General features: G+C 28.2%; 3 protein-coding genes, 1 long non-coding RNA gene and 1 pseudogene across 4 annotated transcripts; 2 read left to right on the top strand and 3 right to left on the bottom strand.

Annotated features, from left to right (window-relative positions):
- Positions 1–260: 260 nt before the first annotated feature.
- LOC113385689 (gastrula zinc finger protein XlCGF7.1-like) lies at positions 261–2,483 on the bottom strand. Its single transcript, XM_026623532.1, has 7 exons — positions 2,409–2,483; positions 2,238–2,348; positions 1,596–1,823; positions 1,283–1,501; positions 1,009–1,092; positions 735–873; positions 261–510 (listed from the first exon to the last, which is right to left on the bottom strand). The coding sequence occupies exons 2-7, from the start codon at positions 2,245–2,247 to the stop codon at positions 261–263; spliced, it is 930 nt and encodes a 309-aa protein (XP_026479317.1). The 5' UTR covers positions 2,248–2,348; positions 2,409–2,483.
- A 238-nt stretch (positions 2,484–2,721) lies between these two features.
- On the bottom strand, positions 2,722–3,247 carry LOC113385468. The gene is made up of 3 exons (XR_003367999.1): positions 3,216–3,247; positions 2,923–3,107; positions 2,722–2,843 (listed from the first exon to the last, which is right to left on the bottom strand). It is a non-coding gene; the product is annotated as an uncharacterized LOC113385468 (long non-coding RNA).
- A 1,183-nt stretch (positions 3,248–4,430) lies between these two features.
- LOC113385099 (cell division cycle protein 20 homolog) lies at positions 4,431–6,100 on the top strand. Its single transcript, XM_026622907.1, has one exon. The coding sequence runs from the start codon at positions 4,520–4,522 to the stop codon at positions 6,098–6,100; it is 1,581 nt and encodes a 526-aa protein (XP_026478692.1). The 5' UTR covers positions 4,431–4,519.
- Positions 6,101–6,503: 403 nt separating this feature from the next.
- Positions 6,504–7,495, bottom strand: LOC113385690 (TPPP family protein CG45057-like). Its single transcript, XM_026623533.1, has 3 exons — positions 7,329–7,495; positions 7,128–7,260; positions 6,504–6,692 (listed from the first exon to the last, which is right to left on the bottom strand). The coding sequence occupies exons 1-3, from the start codon at positions 7,493–7,495 to the stop codon at positions 6,504–6,506; spliced, it is 489 nt and encodes a 162-aa protein (XP_026479318.1).
- Positions 7,496–9,049: 1,554 nt separating this feature from the next.
- LOC113385091 lies at positions 9,050–19,393 on the top strand (annotated as a pseudogene).
- Positions 19,394–20,550: the final 1,157 nt, after the last annotated feature.

Here is a 20,550-nt window from a genome sequence, read left to right on the forward strand (position 1 = left end):
ACCTTTAGTTACAAAGAAAAGATTGAGCCGATTTTTTATAATCTTAATATTAGTAAAAATAGCATTTTAAACCTAGTACTTGTAATGTTCAAATTCTCTTTCAGACAATTAATTAATTTTGGTAATTTGTTCACAATTGTATCATTTAATTGATTTTGCAATTGTTGATAAATAAATAAACCTCTCGTAAAATAATAAAAAATAACAAGCTGTATTTATTGAACAAAAATATATTATGTATTTCAATATAATTTCATTCATTAACAATATTGAACATGCTCTCCTAAAATTTCTTCTGTCATATTTGAAGTCAAGACCATGAGCGGTGCAGCTAAATAATTTTCATTATTATTAATAATAATCTCATAAGTATTTGGATCCAGCAAGTTGTTATCAATAATAGGTTCTTCAAAAATCTCTGCATCTTTGATTATGAATTTTGGTCCTTCATCTGTGTCTGTCCTGATCTCTTCTTCACTTTCATGAGCACTCTTCATGTGCATCTTAAGCCTTAAACATAATATATTTAAAATATTATTTTGCTATGAAAGTATATTCATAACAAAGCTTCTTGATTATTCAAAAAAAAAATATTTTGCCATGCAAGTGAAAATTGATAACATGATTGTATACTGCTTTACAGTACAGTATAATATAACTGGTTTAATAAAAATTGTTGTATATAAAAAATCAACCTCAATATATTTGTAATTATTTATCAAATTATATCATACCTTCCAGACTGTGTATAAGAACGACCACATATATTGCATAAATACGGCCGTTCTCCAGTATGTATTACCATATGACTAATTAGAGATTGTTTAAGAGTAAAACTTGAGCCACATGATTGACATTTAAATGGTTTTATACCTATAATAAAGTTTAAATAGTATTAATAAATAAATCAGATTGTGAAAATACTATATCTTTCCTGATATGCTCATGGTGTATCAGAAGAGTTTTGAAAAAAAAAAAGACTATATAAAAATCTTACAACATACGAACCTTGGTGTATTTTTTCATGAGAAACTAAACTTCTCTTAAAGTGAAATTTTTTATCACAATATGAACATTGTAAATGTTTTTGCTCTGAAAATATAGAAAAAATTAAAATGAAAACAACAAGTTAATGTCCTTAGAAGATTTCTTAGTTATAGAATTATATTACTTCATCTTATACCATAAATAATATAAATAATGTAATGAATTTCTAATTTTAAGATGAATAGAAAAAAATTTAGATCTATGCAAATACAAATATTTCTGGCAAACTATTTACCTGAATGAGTAATTAGATGTTGTTTTAAATGAGAAGGTCTAGGAAAATTTTTGCCACATGTGTCACAAGTATATGATTTTCCATTGTGTATTGTGAGATGGGTTTGTAAAGTACTATATTGAGCAAAAGCTTTATCACAAAATGAACATTTATAAGGCCTTTCGCCAGAATGAGTTCTTGAATGCGATTGCAAATGATCCCAGCGAGAAAAACTTCTATCTTTAATATAATAAAAAAATATTACTTAAAATTAAATTAAATGTCATGAAAATGCTTTTAATCATAAATATGAAAATAAATAAATAATACTTACCACATATTGGACAAGTATGTTTAGCGTCTCCCCTATGTAATTTCATGTGGCTATCAAGAGAGTCAGAACTCGAAAGAGATTTTCCACAAGTGTAACACAAATACAGTGTTTTATCAGTATTATCAATATTATCAGTATTGAAGCAAGTTCTTTTCTTTATATGGAGTGCTCTAGCACTGCTGGAGACAAATTTTTTCAAACAATTCGAGCATTCAAATGGCTTCTCACCTAAGTGAATATTATATATGGTAATACATGTTACTTCATAATTATAATATGATAATCTAAATGATATTGAAAACCGATAGCAATAGCGTTTTCCTGATCAACAGATAATAGAACTTAAATTCTACATTTTATGAATTGCAAATGCTATAACTATTATAATATCTTCAATGCGTAAAACCGACCCTTTATGTCTTCTGGTATTTGAAACTTATTTAAATCTGAATTACAAAATAATTTCTAGAGCTATAGAGTAGTATTAAAAAGGATTCGAAATATGAATCACTTATTGAAAATTATTATTTTTGTCACATATTAGTAACATTTCAATGAACACATGAATCATCACATCAAAAGCATATAAATATGAATATCAAACCTTCAAATATTCAAATAGTGATTCCACATCATATTCACCTGTATGCATTCTTTTATGTGCAGTATAAGAACTTGAATGAGCAATTTGTAAACCACAAATAGTACATAAATATGGCTTTGCAGTGAGTTCCTGGTTTTCAAGATTACCTTCTGAATGAAAGCCAATATTAAGTACTTCATTATTTACCAATTTTATAAATAAATACTTACTCGTATATTCAGTTTTAGAAAAATACTTTCTTAGCTTTCTTTCAGAGTTATGAATTTTCAATCTAAATGTGTTCAAACGCTTTAATTCTCTTATACACTTTAAACAAATTTGTTGAGGTAGATCATCATCTTCTCTGTACTAAATAAAAAAAAGTATGATAAGAAAAAGTGTCATTAATCCGAACTTTTATAATAATCAGTATAACTATCAAATTATTGCTGAAAGTTTATTAATATGAATTAGAACTTTCTATTATAACATTTGTTTTTTTTTTTTCAAATATTCATGAAAGAAAAATATCCAAGCATTACCTTTGTATTTGTAAAAGACATTAATATTTTCAATATGTCTTTGTTTACATCTTCAAAAAGATTCTTCATATTTTCACATTGAAGCGTACATATGCGACATATAAGTGTTAATTGGGACGTACTCTACGAACATAATTCAATTTTTATATTATTTATTAGATATTATTTAAAAATAGATATAATAATACATGTTGTTACTAACCTTGTTAGTTTCAAGCATTTTGTTGTCTTGGGTTCTATTCATATTTGAGTAGTATAAAATACTGATATTGAAAATATGAAATATTCAATAATCATCTGACTAGTAGTAAGATGAGTTTAGTTAATAAATTTAATATTAATATTCCTCAAGCTCATTTATTAAAAGCTCATATCGTTTTAATTATCCTGTTAATGATAACTTATTTGTTATGATATGTTTATGATAGTTACTTCTCAATAGAATTTTTTTTATCTATTTTTCATTAATTAGTAAAAATAAAGTTTAATCATCACCTGGTTATTAATGTTGTTTTAAGTAATCTAAGCAATTATTATATTGTCTAGGAATCTAGTATGTTGACAAATAAATACAAATAGTTGTCAAATTTGATCAAGAAGAAATAGGGTGCATTCGACTTGGACGCTTACGCCTTATATTGTCTAGGGCTTACGCGCTGTGAGCGCGCCGTGAGCGCGCTTTCATCGTTCGACTTGGCGCTGTGAGTGTCACATAAGTACGCTCGTAGCATCATCGTAGGATGCTCGTAGCACATATTTTGCGCTCACATACGCTCACGCCACAGAGGTAGGGCAGCGTGAGCGTGAGCGTCAGTTGTTTTTACTATCTGTCATTTCATTTGTTTATTAATTGTCAAATTCTTTATAATTCCGCAAAAATGGCAAGCTGTAGATCACAATTATTTTTTAATATTAATATTGATATTAATTAATTTTAAATTTAATTAATTTTAAATAATTTTAAATTTCAATTCTAATATTACTATTAATTAAGCATAAGCTGACCAAATTTCATTTATTTATTAATTGTTAAATTCTATATAATCCCGCAAAAATGCCAAGTTGTATATCACATTTATTTTTTAATATTAATATTAATATTAAATAATTTTAAATTTTAATTTTAATATTACTAATAATTAAGCATAAGCTAACCAAATTTCATTTATTCATTAATTGTTAAATTTTTTATAATCCCGCAAAAATGCCAAGTTGTATATCACATTTATTTTTTAATATTAATATTAATATTAATATTAATTAATTTTAAATTTAATTAATTTTAAATAATTTTAAATTTTAATTTTAATATTAATATGAATTAAGCATAAGCAAACCAAATTTCATTTATTTATTAATTGTTAAATTGTTTATAATCCCGCTGAATGATCCAGAAAGTAATAAAATTTACACAATTACCGTTACCGCCAGTTGCCGCCATTTTGATGCTTATTGACGCTCACAGTTTCCAAAACGAACGGAATTTAGTTATCGATTCTGAGCGCTTATCGGCCAAGTCGAACGCTAAAAATTCGTGCTTATAAGCGTGAGCGCTCACAGCGCGTAAGCGTCCAAGTCGAACGCACCCATAGTTATTCTCTGTTGGCGACATTGAATGGACTGCAGTGTCGTATCTTTATTTAATTATTCTGTGGTTTTCTGAATAAATCTATGAACTAAGCTTTGTTCAAAAATATACGTCAACCGTCATCATCAAACTATCTTTTGTTAAAACGACGAATGTTTTGAGTTTTCGTCATTTATTGAAGTTACGCAAAATTTGAATTAATACTTTACTAATGGCTCAATTCAATTATTTAAATGAATTCAATAATATTATGTCACTTGACGGTGCTATAACAAAGGGACCGTTACCTAGATGGCAAAAGAAAGAACTGGATGCTTCGACCAGCAGTTCTAGCGGTAATATTTCTCGACAAAAGTTGTCCAAGAGTCAGCTGTGTAATTCTAGTAGCACAACTTCTAAAACACCTAACAAATATAAACCTGGAGGCAGTAAGAAGACACCTTCAAAAACACCAAAGAAGTCCTCTGGCACACCGACTCCAGGTAAATTGACAAAAACACCTGGAGATGTAGGTGATCGTTTTATCCCTTCAAGGGCTAACTCCAATTTTGAACTAGGGCATTTCAAATTTAATCAACAATCTAGTCAAGAGAATGGCGAAGATCAAGTGGTATCCAGTCGGGAATCTGAGATGCAGAGACTCGTCAATAACGCATTAGGTAATAATCCTAACCAAAGAATTTTAGCATACTCAAATAAAGCACCAGCTGCTCCTGATTCTCATCAAAATCCTCTAAAGGTGGTTTATTCACAATCACGTACACCTGCAAGTGCTAAAGCAGGTTCCAGGTACATTCCTCATGCCCCAGATAGAATATTGGATGCCCCTGAAATAATTGATGACTACTATTTAAATTTACTGGACTGGAGTCCTGATAATGTATTAGCTGTTGCACTAGGCAATCAAGTATATTTATGGCATGCTGAATTTGGCACCACGGAAGAATTGTTAGGGTATGAAGGTAATGAACATGCATGTTCTTTAGCTTGGGTTGGTCAAGGCAATCATTTAGCTATAGGAACTTCTGAAGGTAATGTAGAGGTATGGGACTGTAATCATATGAAACGATTGCGTGTTATGAGTGGACATGGTGGTCGAGTTGGATCTTTGTCGTGGAATAACTATGTTATAACTTCTGGCAGTCGCACTGGTCACATTATTCACAGTGATGTTCGACAGCGTGAACATCTTATTTCCAATATTGACGCTCACGATCAGGAAGTCTGTGGATTAAAATGGTCTCCAGATGGCAGATATTTGGCATCTGGTGGAAATGATAATATTTTAAATGTATGGTCTGCTGTCAGAGGCCAATGTTATGGAGAAACTACTCCTGTACATGTTTTCAATTCACATCAAGCAGCAGTCAAAGCTATTGCGTGGTGCCCTTGGCAAAATAATATTTTAGCAAGTGGAGGAGGCACTGCTGATCGTTGTATAAAAATTTGGAATGTCAATACAGGAACTAGTGTTAGCTCAACAGATACCCACAGCCAAGTTTGCGCTCTGTGTTGGGCACCACAATATAAAGAATTAGTATCAGGGCATGGATTTACTGACAACCAGTTAATCATCTGGAAATTCCCTGCTATGACGAAACAGGCTGAATTAAGAGGGCATACTGCCAGAGTTTTGAATTTAGCGCTTTCTCCAGATGGTACAACAATCATGAGTGCTGGAGCTGATGAAACTCTAAGATTATGGAAATGCTTTGTACCAGATCCATTGAAGAAAAAGTCAGGCGTTGAAACTTCGAAACAGAGCTTAATTTTGAGACAATGCATTCGGTAATTATTTGTTTTAACTAGCATAACCTAAATTGTTTTTAGCATTAAATTGTATGGTATTTTATTTATATATGTAATTTTATTGTGTAGTTTAATTTTGATTTATTTTAACAAATAACTATAATATGTATACTTTTTAATGACTGAATATATAGCTTTTCTTCATTTTAATTCTTAAATTTGTTAATTAAATAGATATGTTGTATTATTAATAATGAGTGTAAATATAATAATCTATGTAATAAGAATAAATGAATCTTATATCACTAAACTGGAGTATTATATATTTCTTTAATTATCAAAAATATATCAATATATTTTAATTATTGCTTTAAGATACTGGTTTATATACATTTAATCTAAAAAAATATTCTTAATGGCATTAAAATAAGTTTTAGTAAATCAATTTATTTATTGTGAGTTTTATCATAAGTATTTTTATGTTTATAGCCCTGAACATATCCGTCGTTGCTAGTTGAATCTTCGCGGCCTGCTTTGCCCTTACCTTTGCCACTTCTATCGAAACGTTGGGCATGTGTTCCAGTGTAAGTTGATGGGTCTGTTAGTCTTTGCAACGCACTCGTCACTTCAACGATCTATGTTATTTCAGAAAAGAAAACAGTTTTATTAGAAAATATCTTTTGTCCTGGAAGAGTCCTGGATTTTTTTCCTGGACTCTCGACTTTTTGTATAAGCAAAATTTTTCCCAGATGGTCCCAATTTTTTGAAAAGGGTTTTATGTTCAAAATATATTTCTACTAAATTATTTACAAAATTTGAACCGAAAAACCAGTGCATATCAGAACTCGCAACTCGAATAGATACTCTAAAAGCGATATTATTTATTATTCGCTATTATTTACATTTACATAATTATTTGTAGTAATATTTTTTAATGATTGATGCAAAATCTTAGAGAACTAATTGCTATCTAATAATTACCCCTGAAGTAAACTTTACTCCATCATTTAAAGTTTGTTAAAACAAAACTTTTAGTATCAAGAAGAAATAATATGAAATAGTTTATTTACAGTGGCACCTGCTGCAAGTCCAGGCATACCGCTATGTTTTAATTTTGCTTTTATTTCTTTGGAATCAACATTTTTAGACAGTGCTAGATCATCTATGAACTTCAAGTAATTTTCGAAGGTCAGAGTTCGAGATCTAATTTAAAATATACGTTAGCATATTCATCATTTAAACTTTTTTTTTTATTTTGGAACGATTATAACTTGAATTTTCCAAAACAAATGCCAGTGTCTGTTGTTGTTATCTCTTTACCAATAACTTTTGCTTGTTTCATCCATTTATCAGATTGAGTTAATGTTATAGTTTCTCCATTAGATCTCGTATCGCCAAATTTTGAATATGCTGCAAAAAGGTGTTGAAGTCGTGACATTTTAATGGGGCATCGTACACGGAGTTTTGGAAAATAAAATGGAAAAGAATTTAACTTGTATTGAACATCATTTTGTATTGTGAAAAACAATTGGAATTTGTTTTATATTGCAAATGATTTGATTGACATTTAAAATATAAAAGAGTAATGTTTTTTTTTTTTATATTTAAAAAAAATAAGTGAAATTAATTTTGTTATATAAATATAACAAATATATAAATTATGATGTATAACATGCTCATCAGATCATAAAAATGAACAAGTCATAATTATCTAGTCTAGCTAATTGCACACAACTATCTTTAAGGTAATTGTCAGCAATTTTTCATTGCAATTGAAGGTAGTAATCAATTGAACATTTATTTATGGTACGCTATCTTGTTTATAATTCATAACAATATTTTTTCTTATATATATGCCATGATACATAATTTTTGTTCTTTGTCATTAGATGTTATTAAAAAATACAAATTTAAATATTATTATTATGCTATTATTCTTCTATATTATTTTTATATAATTTAATTCTTAAATTATTTTATACACACAGAATTATAATATTTTTTAAAATCATAAAGTACTTCTATATTTTTATATTACTTATATATTTTGCTAACCATGGTTATAGTAAGAATAAGAACTAAAAACATTTATAGTGAGAATAATTGCAATTAATTTAATTAATTAATTTTCATATTTTTTTAATTTATTTAATTTATTCATAAGAAATCCGTAATCAATAATAATAAATATTTTTTTAGGCTCTTGTCAAGCAAATTATTCTTACTATAAACAATGTTTTTAGTTTTTAGGTCTGAACAATTTTTTAACAATGTATTGTATATAGAATCATTTAGTATTAATAGAGTTTAATTAACTATTATACTTTCATTTTACTATAATTTATTAGTTTTTTTCTTTTTTTAGTTTTTTTTTTTATAATATTAAGATAACCCACTGAGGGTAACTACTAATTTGTAATCAACTTTTTACCATACACTTTTCAGCATTCTCTGCTCAATGTAATAATATATACAAATTGCAAAATAAAATTGAATTGATACATGTATAACTATCTGTAATTGCTATGTATATACTATATTTTCGGGAGAAAAGTTCAATATATGTGGTATTTGGAATTTGGATTCAATTACTTCACGCATAATGTTATATTCATGCAAAAATACATAGATAAAAGCATAGATAAAAGAAGAGTATAAATATAAGATCATAATTATTTTACATCGTCCTGAACAATTCTCAAACTCTCCATGTAACTTACATAGTCCATGGCACTTTTTCTAGAATGTTGCCTCTCTGCAGAGCCGGCTAATGATGTGGCTTGCTTGTTGCTTGTCAGCTTGACAGTTCTTTGACGTTTTCAGTCTTATACATACCTAGTGTAATGATGTTTTCTATTTATTTATAATCAAAATTAATTTGTCTGTCGTTAAGTAATTTATTTACAGCTTTTTATCTATATTTCTTTAAATTATAATAACTGTAAATCTGTGATACAATATTTAAATATTATTTTATTATCAAGTGCAACCAGAAGGACTTAATACTAATAATAGAAATATAATGACATTGAAAGTTTTTAATAAATAACACAGTCGCTTAATAGATTATTTCGTTATGGATCGTTCATCAGATTTAAATGATCCTTTGTCAGATTCAATGAAAGAGTGTTACGAAAACTTAATCCTTATCGATATCGGAGCGAATCTTACGAACAAAAAATATAGCCGAGACTTAGAATCGGTTATTCAAAGAGCGAAAGATGCAGGTAATATTTATTTTTTATTCTTCTTCATATTGTGATTTGGTTTTAAGTACATTTAAAAAAATAGGTGTGCAAAAAATTATGTCTACCGGCACATCTGTCCGAACAAGCAAAGAGGCTTTGCGTTTGTCAAGACTCTTTCCTGGAACAATTTACTCGACTGCAGGTAGGAAATTTAGGAAATTCATAAATTATTAGCATTATTCAGTATTTACAGTATTTTAACTATTTAGAATTATTTATACTAAGTACATTAGTTATTTGAATTTTAACAGTAGGACAGTCTTGTACACAAATATTATATAAATTACAAAAATATTTACTAAACTTATTTTTGATAATGAAAATGGAAGGTGAAACACGTATATAATTTAAGTATGGATTGCTAGAAAATAACATATAATTAAACTCCCAAAGCTAATTATTCAGAAAACTGTGGAATGTCTGTAACAAATCAGCTGTTTTACACATAAATTTCACTTACGTAGAATTTATTCTATAATTTGTTGATTAACTATCGAAGCTCAGAGTCCAAAGGCCAATTGATTGTTTGCTATTTATTAATTTTAATTTTTTATTCTTTTTCACTACAACTATTTACATTTATTTCACATTATATAAAAAATATAAATGTGATCTAATTCAATCTAAACAAATTGTCTAATATATATTTAAAGCATTTCAATTCTTATTTGAATTGCATGGATCATCTTATAAGAAGCTTGAAAAGGCCATACGTGTCGAAATTGAAATAATCTAATTGAATTAGAGAACTTCGAGTTAGCAAAATGGAAGGCCTAGGGCCGTTTCAAATATTCGAAATATATTTTTGTTAAAACTGTATTGAAAGTACAGTAACTGCTAATCCAATTAAAATCAATTAAAATTATTATAGGTAACAAAGATTTACTTTAATTCTTAGTAGCAACGAAATAAAATATTCTAATGCGAAAAAGTCACCCTTATAAATGAAGGCATTTCAATGAGCTTCATATTTATATGCTTATAATTTTTATTTCACATTATATCAATTATTTTGAAATGCTTAAATTAGGTAAGAATTTCGGAATTTGAGATACCCAGCTGTAAGTCTATAAATATTTGGACGCCCTTGGAAAAGTTGTCGCAAAACCTACATATGTTGCGTACACCCTATAATATGTAGGTTTTGAGAAACTTTTAGGGCAGCGATTTCCAACCTGTGGGGCGCGCCCCCCTGGTGGGGCGCGGTGCCGTCCCAGGGGGGAGCGCGAAGCTCTTTCAAAAATATGGTTGTTAAATGCTGAGTAAGTGTCAAAAACAAATCAGCAAAATGTATGCAAGTAATCTACAATTTTCGCTGCAATTTTGTCAGGACAAATGTAAAAGCATGAATATACTATACTTTTGGTGCATTCAAAATATTTCGTTTCTGCGTTTGTAGTTGAGTGAGCTGTAGGCCTATAAACAAAAGATAAACACTCGGATCATATCGAATATTCACGTGCTTACTCGAGACTAACTTAAGTAAATAAACAAAAGCATCCTTTTTATTCTGTTATCTATAAATCGAATTAGTTCATTAGTTGTGCTGGAGATACACGCGTTGATATATAGAAAAAATCATTTCTAAATTATTATTGAGTTAAAATTTATAGCTTTAGTTTTAGCACATTATTAGCCAGGAATTATTGTGAAAAGTAGTGAAAAAGTGATTTTCTTTGATTTGTTATAAAAACCGTTTGTAATGGATAAATACGTGACTTGGTTGAAAAGAAAATTGAATGAAGCAGAAGAAAAGGGTGGTGAAAATAATGGAAATGTTTCTTCACAAAATAGTAAAACTAAACATAGAAAATATGATCCAATGTACTTATCATTGGGATTTACGTATAAGATCATTAATGGTCAAGAACGACCAATGTGTTTGCTGTGTATGAATACTTTGGCCTCAGATAGCATGAAACCAAGTAAATTAAAACGACATCTGGAAAAAGTGCACGCCGATCATGTTGGCAAAACAAAAGAATTTTTCCAAAGAAAATTAGATAACTTAAATAAACAGAAAGAATCGTTTTCAAAAGCTTTGTCTGTATCACAAAAAGCGTTACTTGCGTCATACAAAGTTTCGTATAGAATTGCTAAATGCAAAAAACCCCATTCAATAGGAGAAACTTTAGTACTACCAGCAGCTATTGACATAATAGCTACGATGTTTGGTGAATCATATGCTGATCAAATTAAAAGCATTCCGCTGGCAGATAATACGGTGGGAAGACGAATATCAGATATATCTGATGATCTTTGCGATCAGTTGATAGAAAAAATTAAATTATCTTCTTTCGCGTTGCAAGTAGATGAGGCTACCGATGTTGCTAAGGATGCACACTTAATAACATATATAAGATATGTTATGGAAAATGATATTAGAGAAGAGTTGTTATTCTGTAAGGCAATTGAAGGCAAAGCTACGGCGAGTGAAATTTTTAATATGATTGATAACTTTTTTATTGAAAATGGTATTTTATGGGAGAACTGTGTTGGACTGTGCACTGATGGAGCTCCATCTATGGCAGGAAAAAATGCTGGTCTGCAGGCCCTAGTTCGAAAAGTGGCTCCTCGTGCAGTTTGGACGCATTGTATGATTCATAGGCAATCTCTTGTTGCAAGAAATATGGGTGAAGAATTACTTGAAGTATTTGAAATTATAATAAAAGTTGTTAATTTTATCAAAATAGTCCATTAAGAGAAAGGCTTTTTGGAAAATTGTGTGATGACATGGGCTCAGAATACAAAGCACTACTTATTATTGTGAAGCACGTTGGCTTTCTCGTGCTAAAGTACTTCAAAGGTGTTTGAGCTCAAAAAAGAAATTGCCATTTTTCTTGCTGATAATAAAAGAGATGAAGCAGACATATTTTATGACACGAAGTTTCTCGCAAAATTTGCGTATCTAGTTGACATTTTTAAAAGACTAAGTGATTTAAATAAATCAATGCAAGGAACTCAAATTCATGCTTTTGTTCAAAAGGACAAGATTACGGCGTTTATGAAAAAAATAGAGCTGTGGATAGCTAGTATGAAAAGTAATAACTTTGATATGTTTCCTTCTTTTAAAACTACATGTGTTACTGATGATGAAATAGAAGCAAGTAAAGATCTTATTATCAATCATATGACTAGTTTAAGGAACCAATTTGCGCATTACTTCAAAGATTAATGGATTAGAAATCCATTTGTTATTGATAAATATGATAATTTTGGACTTCCAACGGCAGAGCAGGAAATGATAATTGATTTATCTAGTGATAGCACATTGAAGCAGATGTTTCAGGACGAAAAGAATATTGTTAAGTTTTGGTTACAAGTAAAGGACGATTTTCCAACTTTGACAAATAAAGCCTTAGAAATTTTATTACCATTTGTGACATCCTACTTATGTGAAACTGGTTTTTCTGCAGTAGCAGTATTAAAAAAAAGTACCGATCTCGTTTAGTGATAGAAAAGGAACTGAGAACAGCGATTTCTACAATGGAGCCGCGGTTTGAGAAAATTTGTGCTGAAAAACAAGCTCAACCGTCGCATTAATTTTTTAATATTGTGTGAAATATTATATCATTTGTTTTTATTAAATTTAAAATTATTTTTTTCCTATAATCCATAGTTATGTTTGTATGTATATTTTTGTATGTTTATTTTTGTATGTATGTATATTGTGCATTATTTGGTACGAGATTGAATAAATCATAATTTCAATTAAGTATATTTAAATTAAATTGTTAAAAAAAATTAGGGGGGGGGCGCAATATTTTTTTCTTTCAAAAGGGGGGCGCAAGGAAAAAAAGGTTGGAAACCGCTGTTTTAGGGTGTCAATATACAATTCCGAGGTGAACTTACTTGATGGCTGGACTACTATTAAACTTTTTTCTTTTTTCTCCTATTATTTTTTCATGATTGGGGATATGTGTTGAAAATTATATAAGTGGGTTTAAATAAATTAACTAATAACAATATATAGCTTTACAAAAAATTAAAAAAAATATTTTGGTATTTTATTTTAGAAAAACTGGTTTAGAAATTTTTGGAGTTGTATTCTGCCTTTGAGGGGATTAGCAGTATGTAATTTTTTTTTAAATTAAAATTCTAATTCTAATCAGAGGTATTAAGGTTTTTATAAATGTTTTGCGTATGACTACGTGGTCAAGGGTTCATATTTGTTATTAATACAAAAATGTTCAAAAAATTATATAATTATATAATATATAATTATATAATATAATATATATATATATATATATATATATAATATAATTTTAAATTAACTCTGCAAGTTTTATCAATAAGTTCAAAACAACGCACTGACTGCATTAAAAAGTACGAGTACTATCCACTTTCTATTCAAATAACAAATATCTAAAATATTCATTTTACTTCATATGTTATTTAAGATATTTTGTTTAGTTCACTAACCATAGCTTTTATACTGATTAAACCACGAATTTCTGCACAAATATCACATTGTTATTTTAAACAAAATTCCAGAGCCCATGAAACGAATTCTTCGAAACATTGGTCTACATATTTCAGTTGTTTAGTCCCTGAACAAAATTAATAATAAATATTATTATCTTTTTATCATTTACAACTACTGAGTTGTTTTTTCCAATATGCCAATGTAGTATACAATGTCCCTTTTCGGCCGACTGTTGTAAATTCATCAAATTTACTGAATGTCCTTTACTGGACAGTAAATAAAACGGTTACTAATAATAATAATAGTCTTTTTATCATTTAATCCTGTAGAATGTTCCCATATTTATTTTAATTTGTAAACAATAATATATTACATATTAAAACAATTCCGTTTTTAAATTATAATATTATATAAAAGCTTGTACTTATAATATGTACATTACTACTTGTAAATTTGAAAAATATATAATTTTATTTGTTTTCCTTAGTTTTTTTGGGTTTTGTTTGGAATTGCAATTGATGTGTAAAAATTCGGCTTATTCTTAATTATTTCAAAATAAAATATTTCATTTTTGAGCCTGTATAGTTGCTTTATCTTACATAATTTTGTCACTAATCAAATTTTTTAGCTATAATATAGTATAAAAATAAAAACCACAAAATATGATGACTAACTGTTCTTCATAAAACTTATTATAAACTTTTTGGAAATGTAATTGAGTATGATGACTTGTTACTTACGAAAGCGTGATGATGATGATTCAGGATTTTTACTCATATATTATTAAAAAATAAAGCTTTAATTATTTTGTGAAATAAAAAACACATTTTCTGTTTAAGTTTAAGCTTCATAATTCATTTCAGTGAAAACTTTGGAATGTAGAATCGAACGGTTATATGAATAATTGTTCTAGATTTGTTCAGAAGTGCATTATTTAATCTTATCTAGACAATAATATTTAATTATAAAAAATTCAATGAACTGCATTTCTTATTATTGAATAAAATGTATCGGCTTATCAATAAGCGATTCTATGTTATATACGATATAGCTATGTGTAATTTATTGAGCATTTTTTTGACGATTTCATTTTTATTAGTTACATAGTTGACTTAATTATTTATATCACACATTATACTCGTACATTTTCAAAAAATTTCAACATGAACAGAATTATTCAAAAAAATTAATCAGGTTTCAAACTAAAAATCGTTAAATGAATAATTTTTAAAACATTCACCAGATATAAATATTATAGAAATTAATTCTTTTATTTGAGTAGTTGTTTTAAATTTAACTATTTTAGTTTGAACTATTACTTTTTACTTGAATATAAAAAAGGTTTATGAAGGAAAATATTTGAAAGTAAATAAAATTTGCACATCAAAACTTATGACTAACTATTATAAGAAATTTTAAGAAAATTATAAGAAAAATTATTTAAAAATTTAAATTTGAAATTGGTTTCTACAAGTTAATGCCGCTTGCAGATTAAAATGTTGTTATAATTGTCTATTTTATTTTATCTATGTTATTCTATGTTATCTATTGTTAATTTATCTATCCATATTTATTAGAGCGGTTCGATTTGTATGGGTCATATTATCAAAAAAGTCGCTTATTCACACATGATTTTCGGATACTAGGGATCAAAATAAGATACTTTGCTAGAAGAAACTATACCTCTTAAATGAATTCTGATGTCCTGTGCAATGACCCAAAATAAGGGTTGAAATTTGAAAAAAATATTTTGATCTATTTAGAATGCCCCTTTCGCTTCCAAATATATGACCGACCCCACTAACTTTCGAAAGCCAATTCACCTATGTCCGTGGTTCATCCCCCGAGACCTCCCCTGAGCGTTTTTCAACATTCAACCCTTATTTTGGGTCAACGCACGGACATCAGAATTCATTTCAGAGTTATGGTTTCTTCAGCAAAGTATCTTATTTTGATTCCTAGTATCCGAAAATCATATGTGCCTAAGTGACTTTTAAATCGACCCGCCCTAATATTTATAAATTCAACGAATTCGATATAGAAGTAATTTTGTTTTCGATCGTAGAGCCAATATCATATTTCAAGTATCAAATTAAAAAAATTAATAATATTGTTCTTAATTATTACCAAAACTTTAAAGATGGCTGTATTTAATATCATTTTGAGTCTTGGGGCTATTATTGAACCGAATAATAGTTTTTATTTTTGTCTTTCTATTAGTTATTTTCCTTCATAATACTTATCTAAGCACTATCTAAGATTAACACATTGTAACCCAATTTTTTCTTCTATCCAATTGCCAAATTTAGGTGTGCACCCCCACGATGCTCAATCAATTGCCCAATCTCCAGAAAATTGGGATGAACTTGTGCAAATAGCAAGAAATCCAGAATGCGTTGCTATTGGAGAATGCGGATTAGATTTTGAAAAAGAATTTCTGATCATAATGTCCAAGAAGAGATATTTCAGAAGCAATTAGAATTAGCTTGCGATTTAAATAAACCATTGTTGATACATGAACGCGGAGCTCAAGATGAGTTATTGAATATTGTATCAAAAGTTCCTAAAGACCAATTGCCTCCAGTAGTTATACATTCATTTACAGGCTCCTCGGAAGAAGCTCACAAGTATTTGGATGCTGGATTTTATCTAGGATTGACAGGTAAACTTACTTATTTTTAAGAACTAAATTGTTTTTCGAGACGTTTTCTTTTTAAAAGAATATGATGGATATAATTTTATATAAATAATTGGATTATTTTTGAGGACACATACAAAATACATGCTTAAAATCTTATGTGTAAACTATTATAATATTTGAACTTTATTCGGTTCGTTACCTTCGAAAATAGGGAGTGACAAAAATATATTGAAATTTACCATTATATAAATGAAAATTACCATTATATAAATATATGTAGTGTTTGCATCAGCAGCCTTCATTAGCTATTATAGCTACGAATAATTTTCTAGTGTTATTTTACATCAAATGCTAACCTTTTTTTATTTTATAGTCCAAGTTATCTCTCGTTTGGCGCCAATTAGCTCATAATTTCGAATATTCGTACATAATGAATAAAGATGCGATTTGGTTTTTATTTACAATAGACAATCGAAATCGAGTAAAATCAAAATTAATTGTATTAAACGATATAGTCGTAAATTTATTACAATACGCTCTAGTTAACAACTATTCGCAATCAGAAAGTTCTATCCCGTTTCTTTTTTTTTAATCTTGTTATTGAGTTAATTTAATTGGGCTATCAATTGAATTAATTTTATGCGCTTATGACTCACCTGATTCATTATCTATGAAAATGTCTTAGATATTATATTCTATTAAATATAATTTTTGGATGATACTGCTTTAGAAAGTATTAAGTTAATCAAATTACGAGTTGTTTATCGGTTTTCATTATTCAGTGTTTTCATCAGCTTTAACCAACTTTTCTGAAAGTGATGCAAATGATTTTAATTTTTCTTGAAAAACTATTTTCACTCTCGTCATATATTTTGCATGCATATTTTCAATTTCTTCATTAAAACTTATGACAAAATTGCGCTTTTTACTATCAATATATCATTTTATCGCCATCAATGTATCGCTATCAGTTCTTTTATTTGTTCTTCAAAAATGATCAATCTTCGATCGTGCAAATAGGCAAATTTATCATATCATTTGAAATACAACTGTTTTATGGTTTCTTCTTCACAGTAGTTATTCATATGCTGCTTTTTGTAAATCATTTTTAACTTCTCCAATTTTAACCAGATTTCATATTGCGTATCAAAAGACATTTTGGTACGTAATTTTCGTACAATAAGCAAATACTTTAATATTAATTATGTATTGGCAGTTTTGATCGAGCATCTTTTGTCATATTTCTGGTATTTTATAATTCCGAAATCATAATTTTTTTTGGTGGTTATTGGTAAAAACCTGATCGAAGTGCTTGTTGACAGGCTGATTTGAGGTAAAGGTTTTACCGCCTAAATTTTTTCTCATGTATTGTTATTCGTCGGATTGCATCAACTAATGTCTTTCTCGGGTCTTTATATGCTTCAACCATACTTCTTGGACTTGGTGCATCTTGGACATCAAAATACCAGGAATTAAAATTAGCAAACCAATTTTGGCACTGTCGTACATTCAACACGTCATTTCCGTCCACATCGGTCAATTTTATTTTGACCTGAACAGTTTTTTACTCTTTTTTATGGCAAAAGAGAGTAAAATATGTCGAAAATTCTGCTTGATTCTTCCCGTATTCAAAATGGCACCATCCAAAAACTACTGCATGTAATTGATTACAATTTTTACACGCATGCTTTAAATGTAAGTTTTCAAATTATATAATAATTATGAGGCTTAAGTGTGATGTTAGGTTCAAAAAAATATAGTTAAATTCTGGTGGTAAAAAAACGAACGAAGTGACTTTCTGAATAACCTTATAGATTATTTCTTTTTTATGGATTTTTTAGTACATATCTCAGATCTATGCGAATCCAAGCTGTAAATGTGTCATTTTATCAAGTTTTATGAAATTTAGGAATTAGATTCCTTGTCGGTAGTGTTCTCATTATTGTAAAGTTGCACTGAGACTGCTGTGTTTCTTGTTTTTCTTGTTACCTAAAGTAAGAACTCTCATAGTCTATACTTGCCCAAATATTTGTGCTCTACATTTACTGACCATTATGCTATATATTGATTTGCTTTTCTTTTTATGGCTTTTGAATGTTTTGTATATGACATTTTTGTAATTGAGTCACAGTTTTCCATAATTTTCCCAGATCATGTATCTATCACATGTAATTGCTACATTAATCATTAATCATCACCATATAAGTCGTTTTATCAATAATACATTGATTTGTTTGACTGTTTCACTTATGTAATATTTTTTGCAATTATAGACTTAAAATTTAAAGTTTAAAAGATTTAAAAATATTTTGTTTGCCAACTCTAGTCTTGGTTTAAATAAATAACCTGGTTACCAATGCATAATTTAGTGCTGACTCACAATATTGTTTTTATTATGTATGGTAATTATTTTTCCTGTATATTGTTATTGAACGTTTACTAAAATTGTGAGAGTAAATACATTTTCCAATCGATGCTTTAATATATTTTTTTTAGTAACAATATTGGACTATTGGTGGAAAGTATAGAAAACTTTAGTTTCAATCTCCGGAAAATTGTCTCTACACCATGAATTCATATTTAATAAATTCTTATTATTCGTGACGTACAATTTGTTACAGGTTACCTATGCAAAGACAAATCCGATACAGGTGTGAGAAGACTTCTTCAACAAGACGCAATGCCACTGAATAGATTGTTAGTTCATTCCGATTCGCCTTTTATGTTTCCCAATATAAGAGCTTCAAAGCTTCCTGAAAATATAAAATGTTGTTTGACTGAAAGATCAAAAGCGTTTTTACATAGATATTGTACCTTCCAAAGAAATGAACCTTGTTGTCTTCCTGCCATTGCTGAAATTTTGGCAGCTTTTATGAATAAAACTCCTGAGGAGGTAGCTTTAGCGACAGCTTTTAATGCTATTAAATTATTTGGATTATCGCAATGATAAATATGTTACATTTTACAATATTTTTATTTATATGTAGATCTTGATTGTGGTTTAATGCGTTCGATACGTTTAGGAGGTGGAATCCCAACGTTTTATAAAAGAAATTAAAGATATATTATTTTACTTCATTTTCTGATAAGTAAATATTAACACTGCTTATTTTTTCAGTAAAATAATTATCTGTTTCTGTAAATAATTATTATTGTTTGATACTTCTATCATTTTTTGCCTAAAAGTATATAACATAAAGTAAAATATATAGTGACCCGATGCGAAAATATTGTGGATATATTTTTTCTTTCTGAAAGAATGATTTTTATTTTTTCTCATTGAAAGTTTTAATTGTCATTTCATTGATTATTAGAAACTTGTATTTTTTGATGATGATTTCGAATTACGGGAATGATTCAGATTGATTTTTTAGATATGCAATTGTAAAATTTCATAAAAAAAACAACGAGTTGACTCGTTAAAATTTCTCCAAGCATATAACATGTCTCGATGAGAAGTCATTTTTTAAAATCTTTTTCATCTATTTTATTTAATTTAATATTTATTTTAATTTAATAGTTATTAAAAGTCATGCTTTATAACTTGTTATAGTAATTGGTGCATTATAATTTTCGTGTTTTTGGTTTTTTCTTTAAAATTATTTGTATGCACTAAAGATGAGTCAAATCAGGAGCCGAAACGTTTGACAATAAAACATTTTACTTCAATAAAATAGTTTCAATTATTGGGTGGGACGCCCAAGAACAATTTTTATTATAATATTTACCATCTCAAAAAACCTCACGATATATATATATATATATATATATATATATATATGTATAAATTGTTCGAAATACCACTATAACTATATATTTTATACAACTATAATTGATATGTGCGTGCAATTACAATTTAAGGAATTAACTGAAATTCGACCCACAATATTTATCATCGAACTAAAGTTTCATTTCAAAAATGTTTTTTATTTTAGTTTACAATTATTGAGATAATTTCACATATAAAAAATTAGTTTGGGATCTATCTCAAAAATTAATTTTAGCATTTTGGATAATACAGATTGTGCAAAATAACCAAAGAATAAAATAACTATTTAAAAGACTTTGGGTTTCTGACTTCATGATGTTCTTACCAATTATATATAATTTTGCAATATTAATTAATCAAAAAAAGATAATATCACTCAAAAGATGAGTTCGATATAATATTTTAT

Source organism: Ctenocephalides felis, unplaced genomic scaffold (genome assembly GCF_003426905.1).
Source record: "Ctenocephalides felis isolate EL2017-DRISC unplaced genomic scaffold, ASM342690v1 CF-g0.4_SCAFFOLD_03571, whole genome shotgun sequence".
NCBI classification, from domain to species: Eukaryota; Metazoa; Arthropoda; class Insecta; order Siphonaptera; family Pulicidae; genus Ctenocephalides; species Ctenocephalides felis.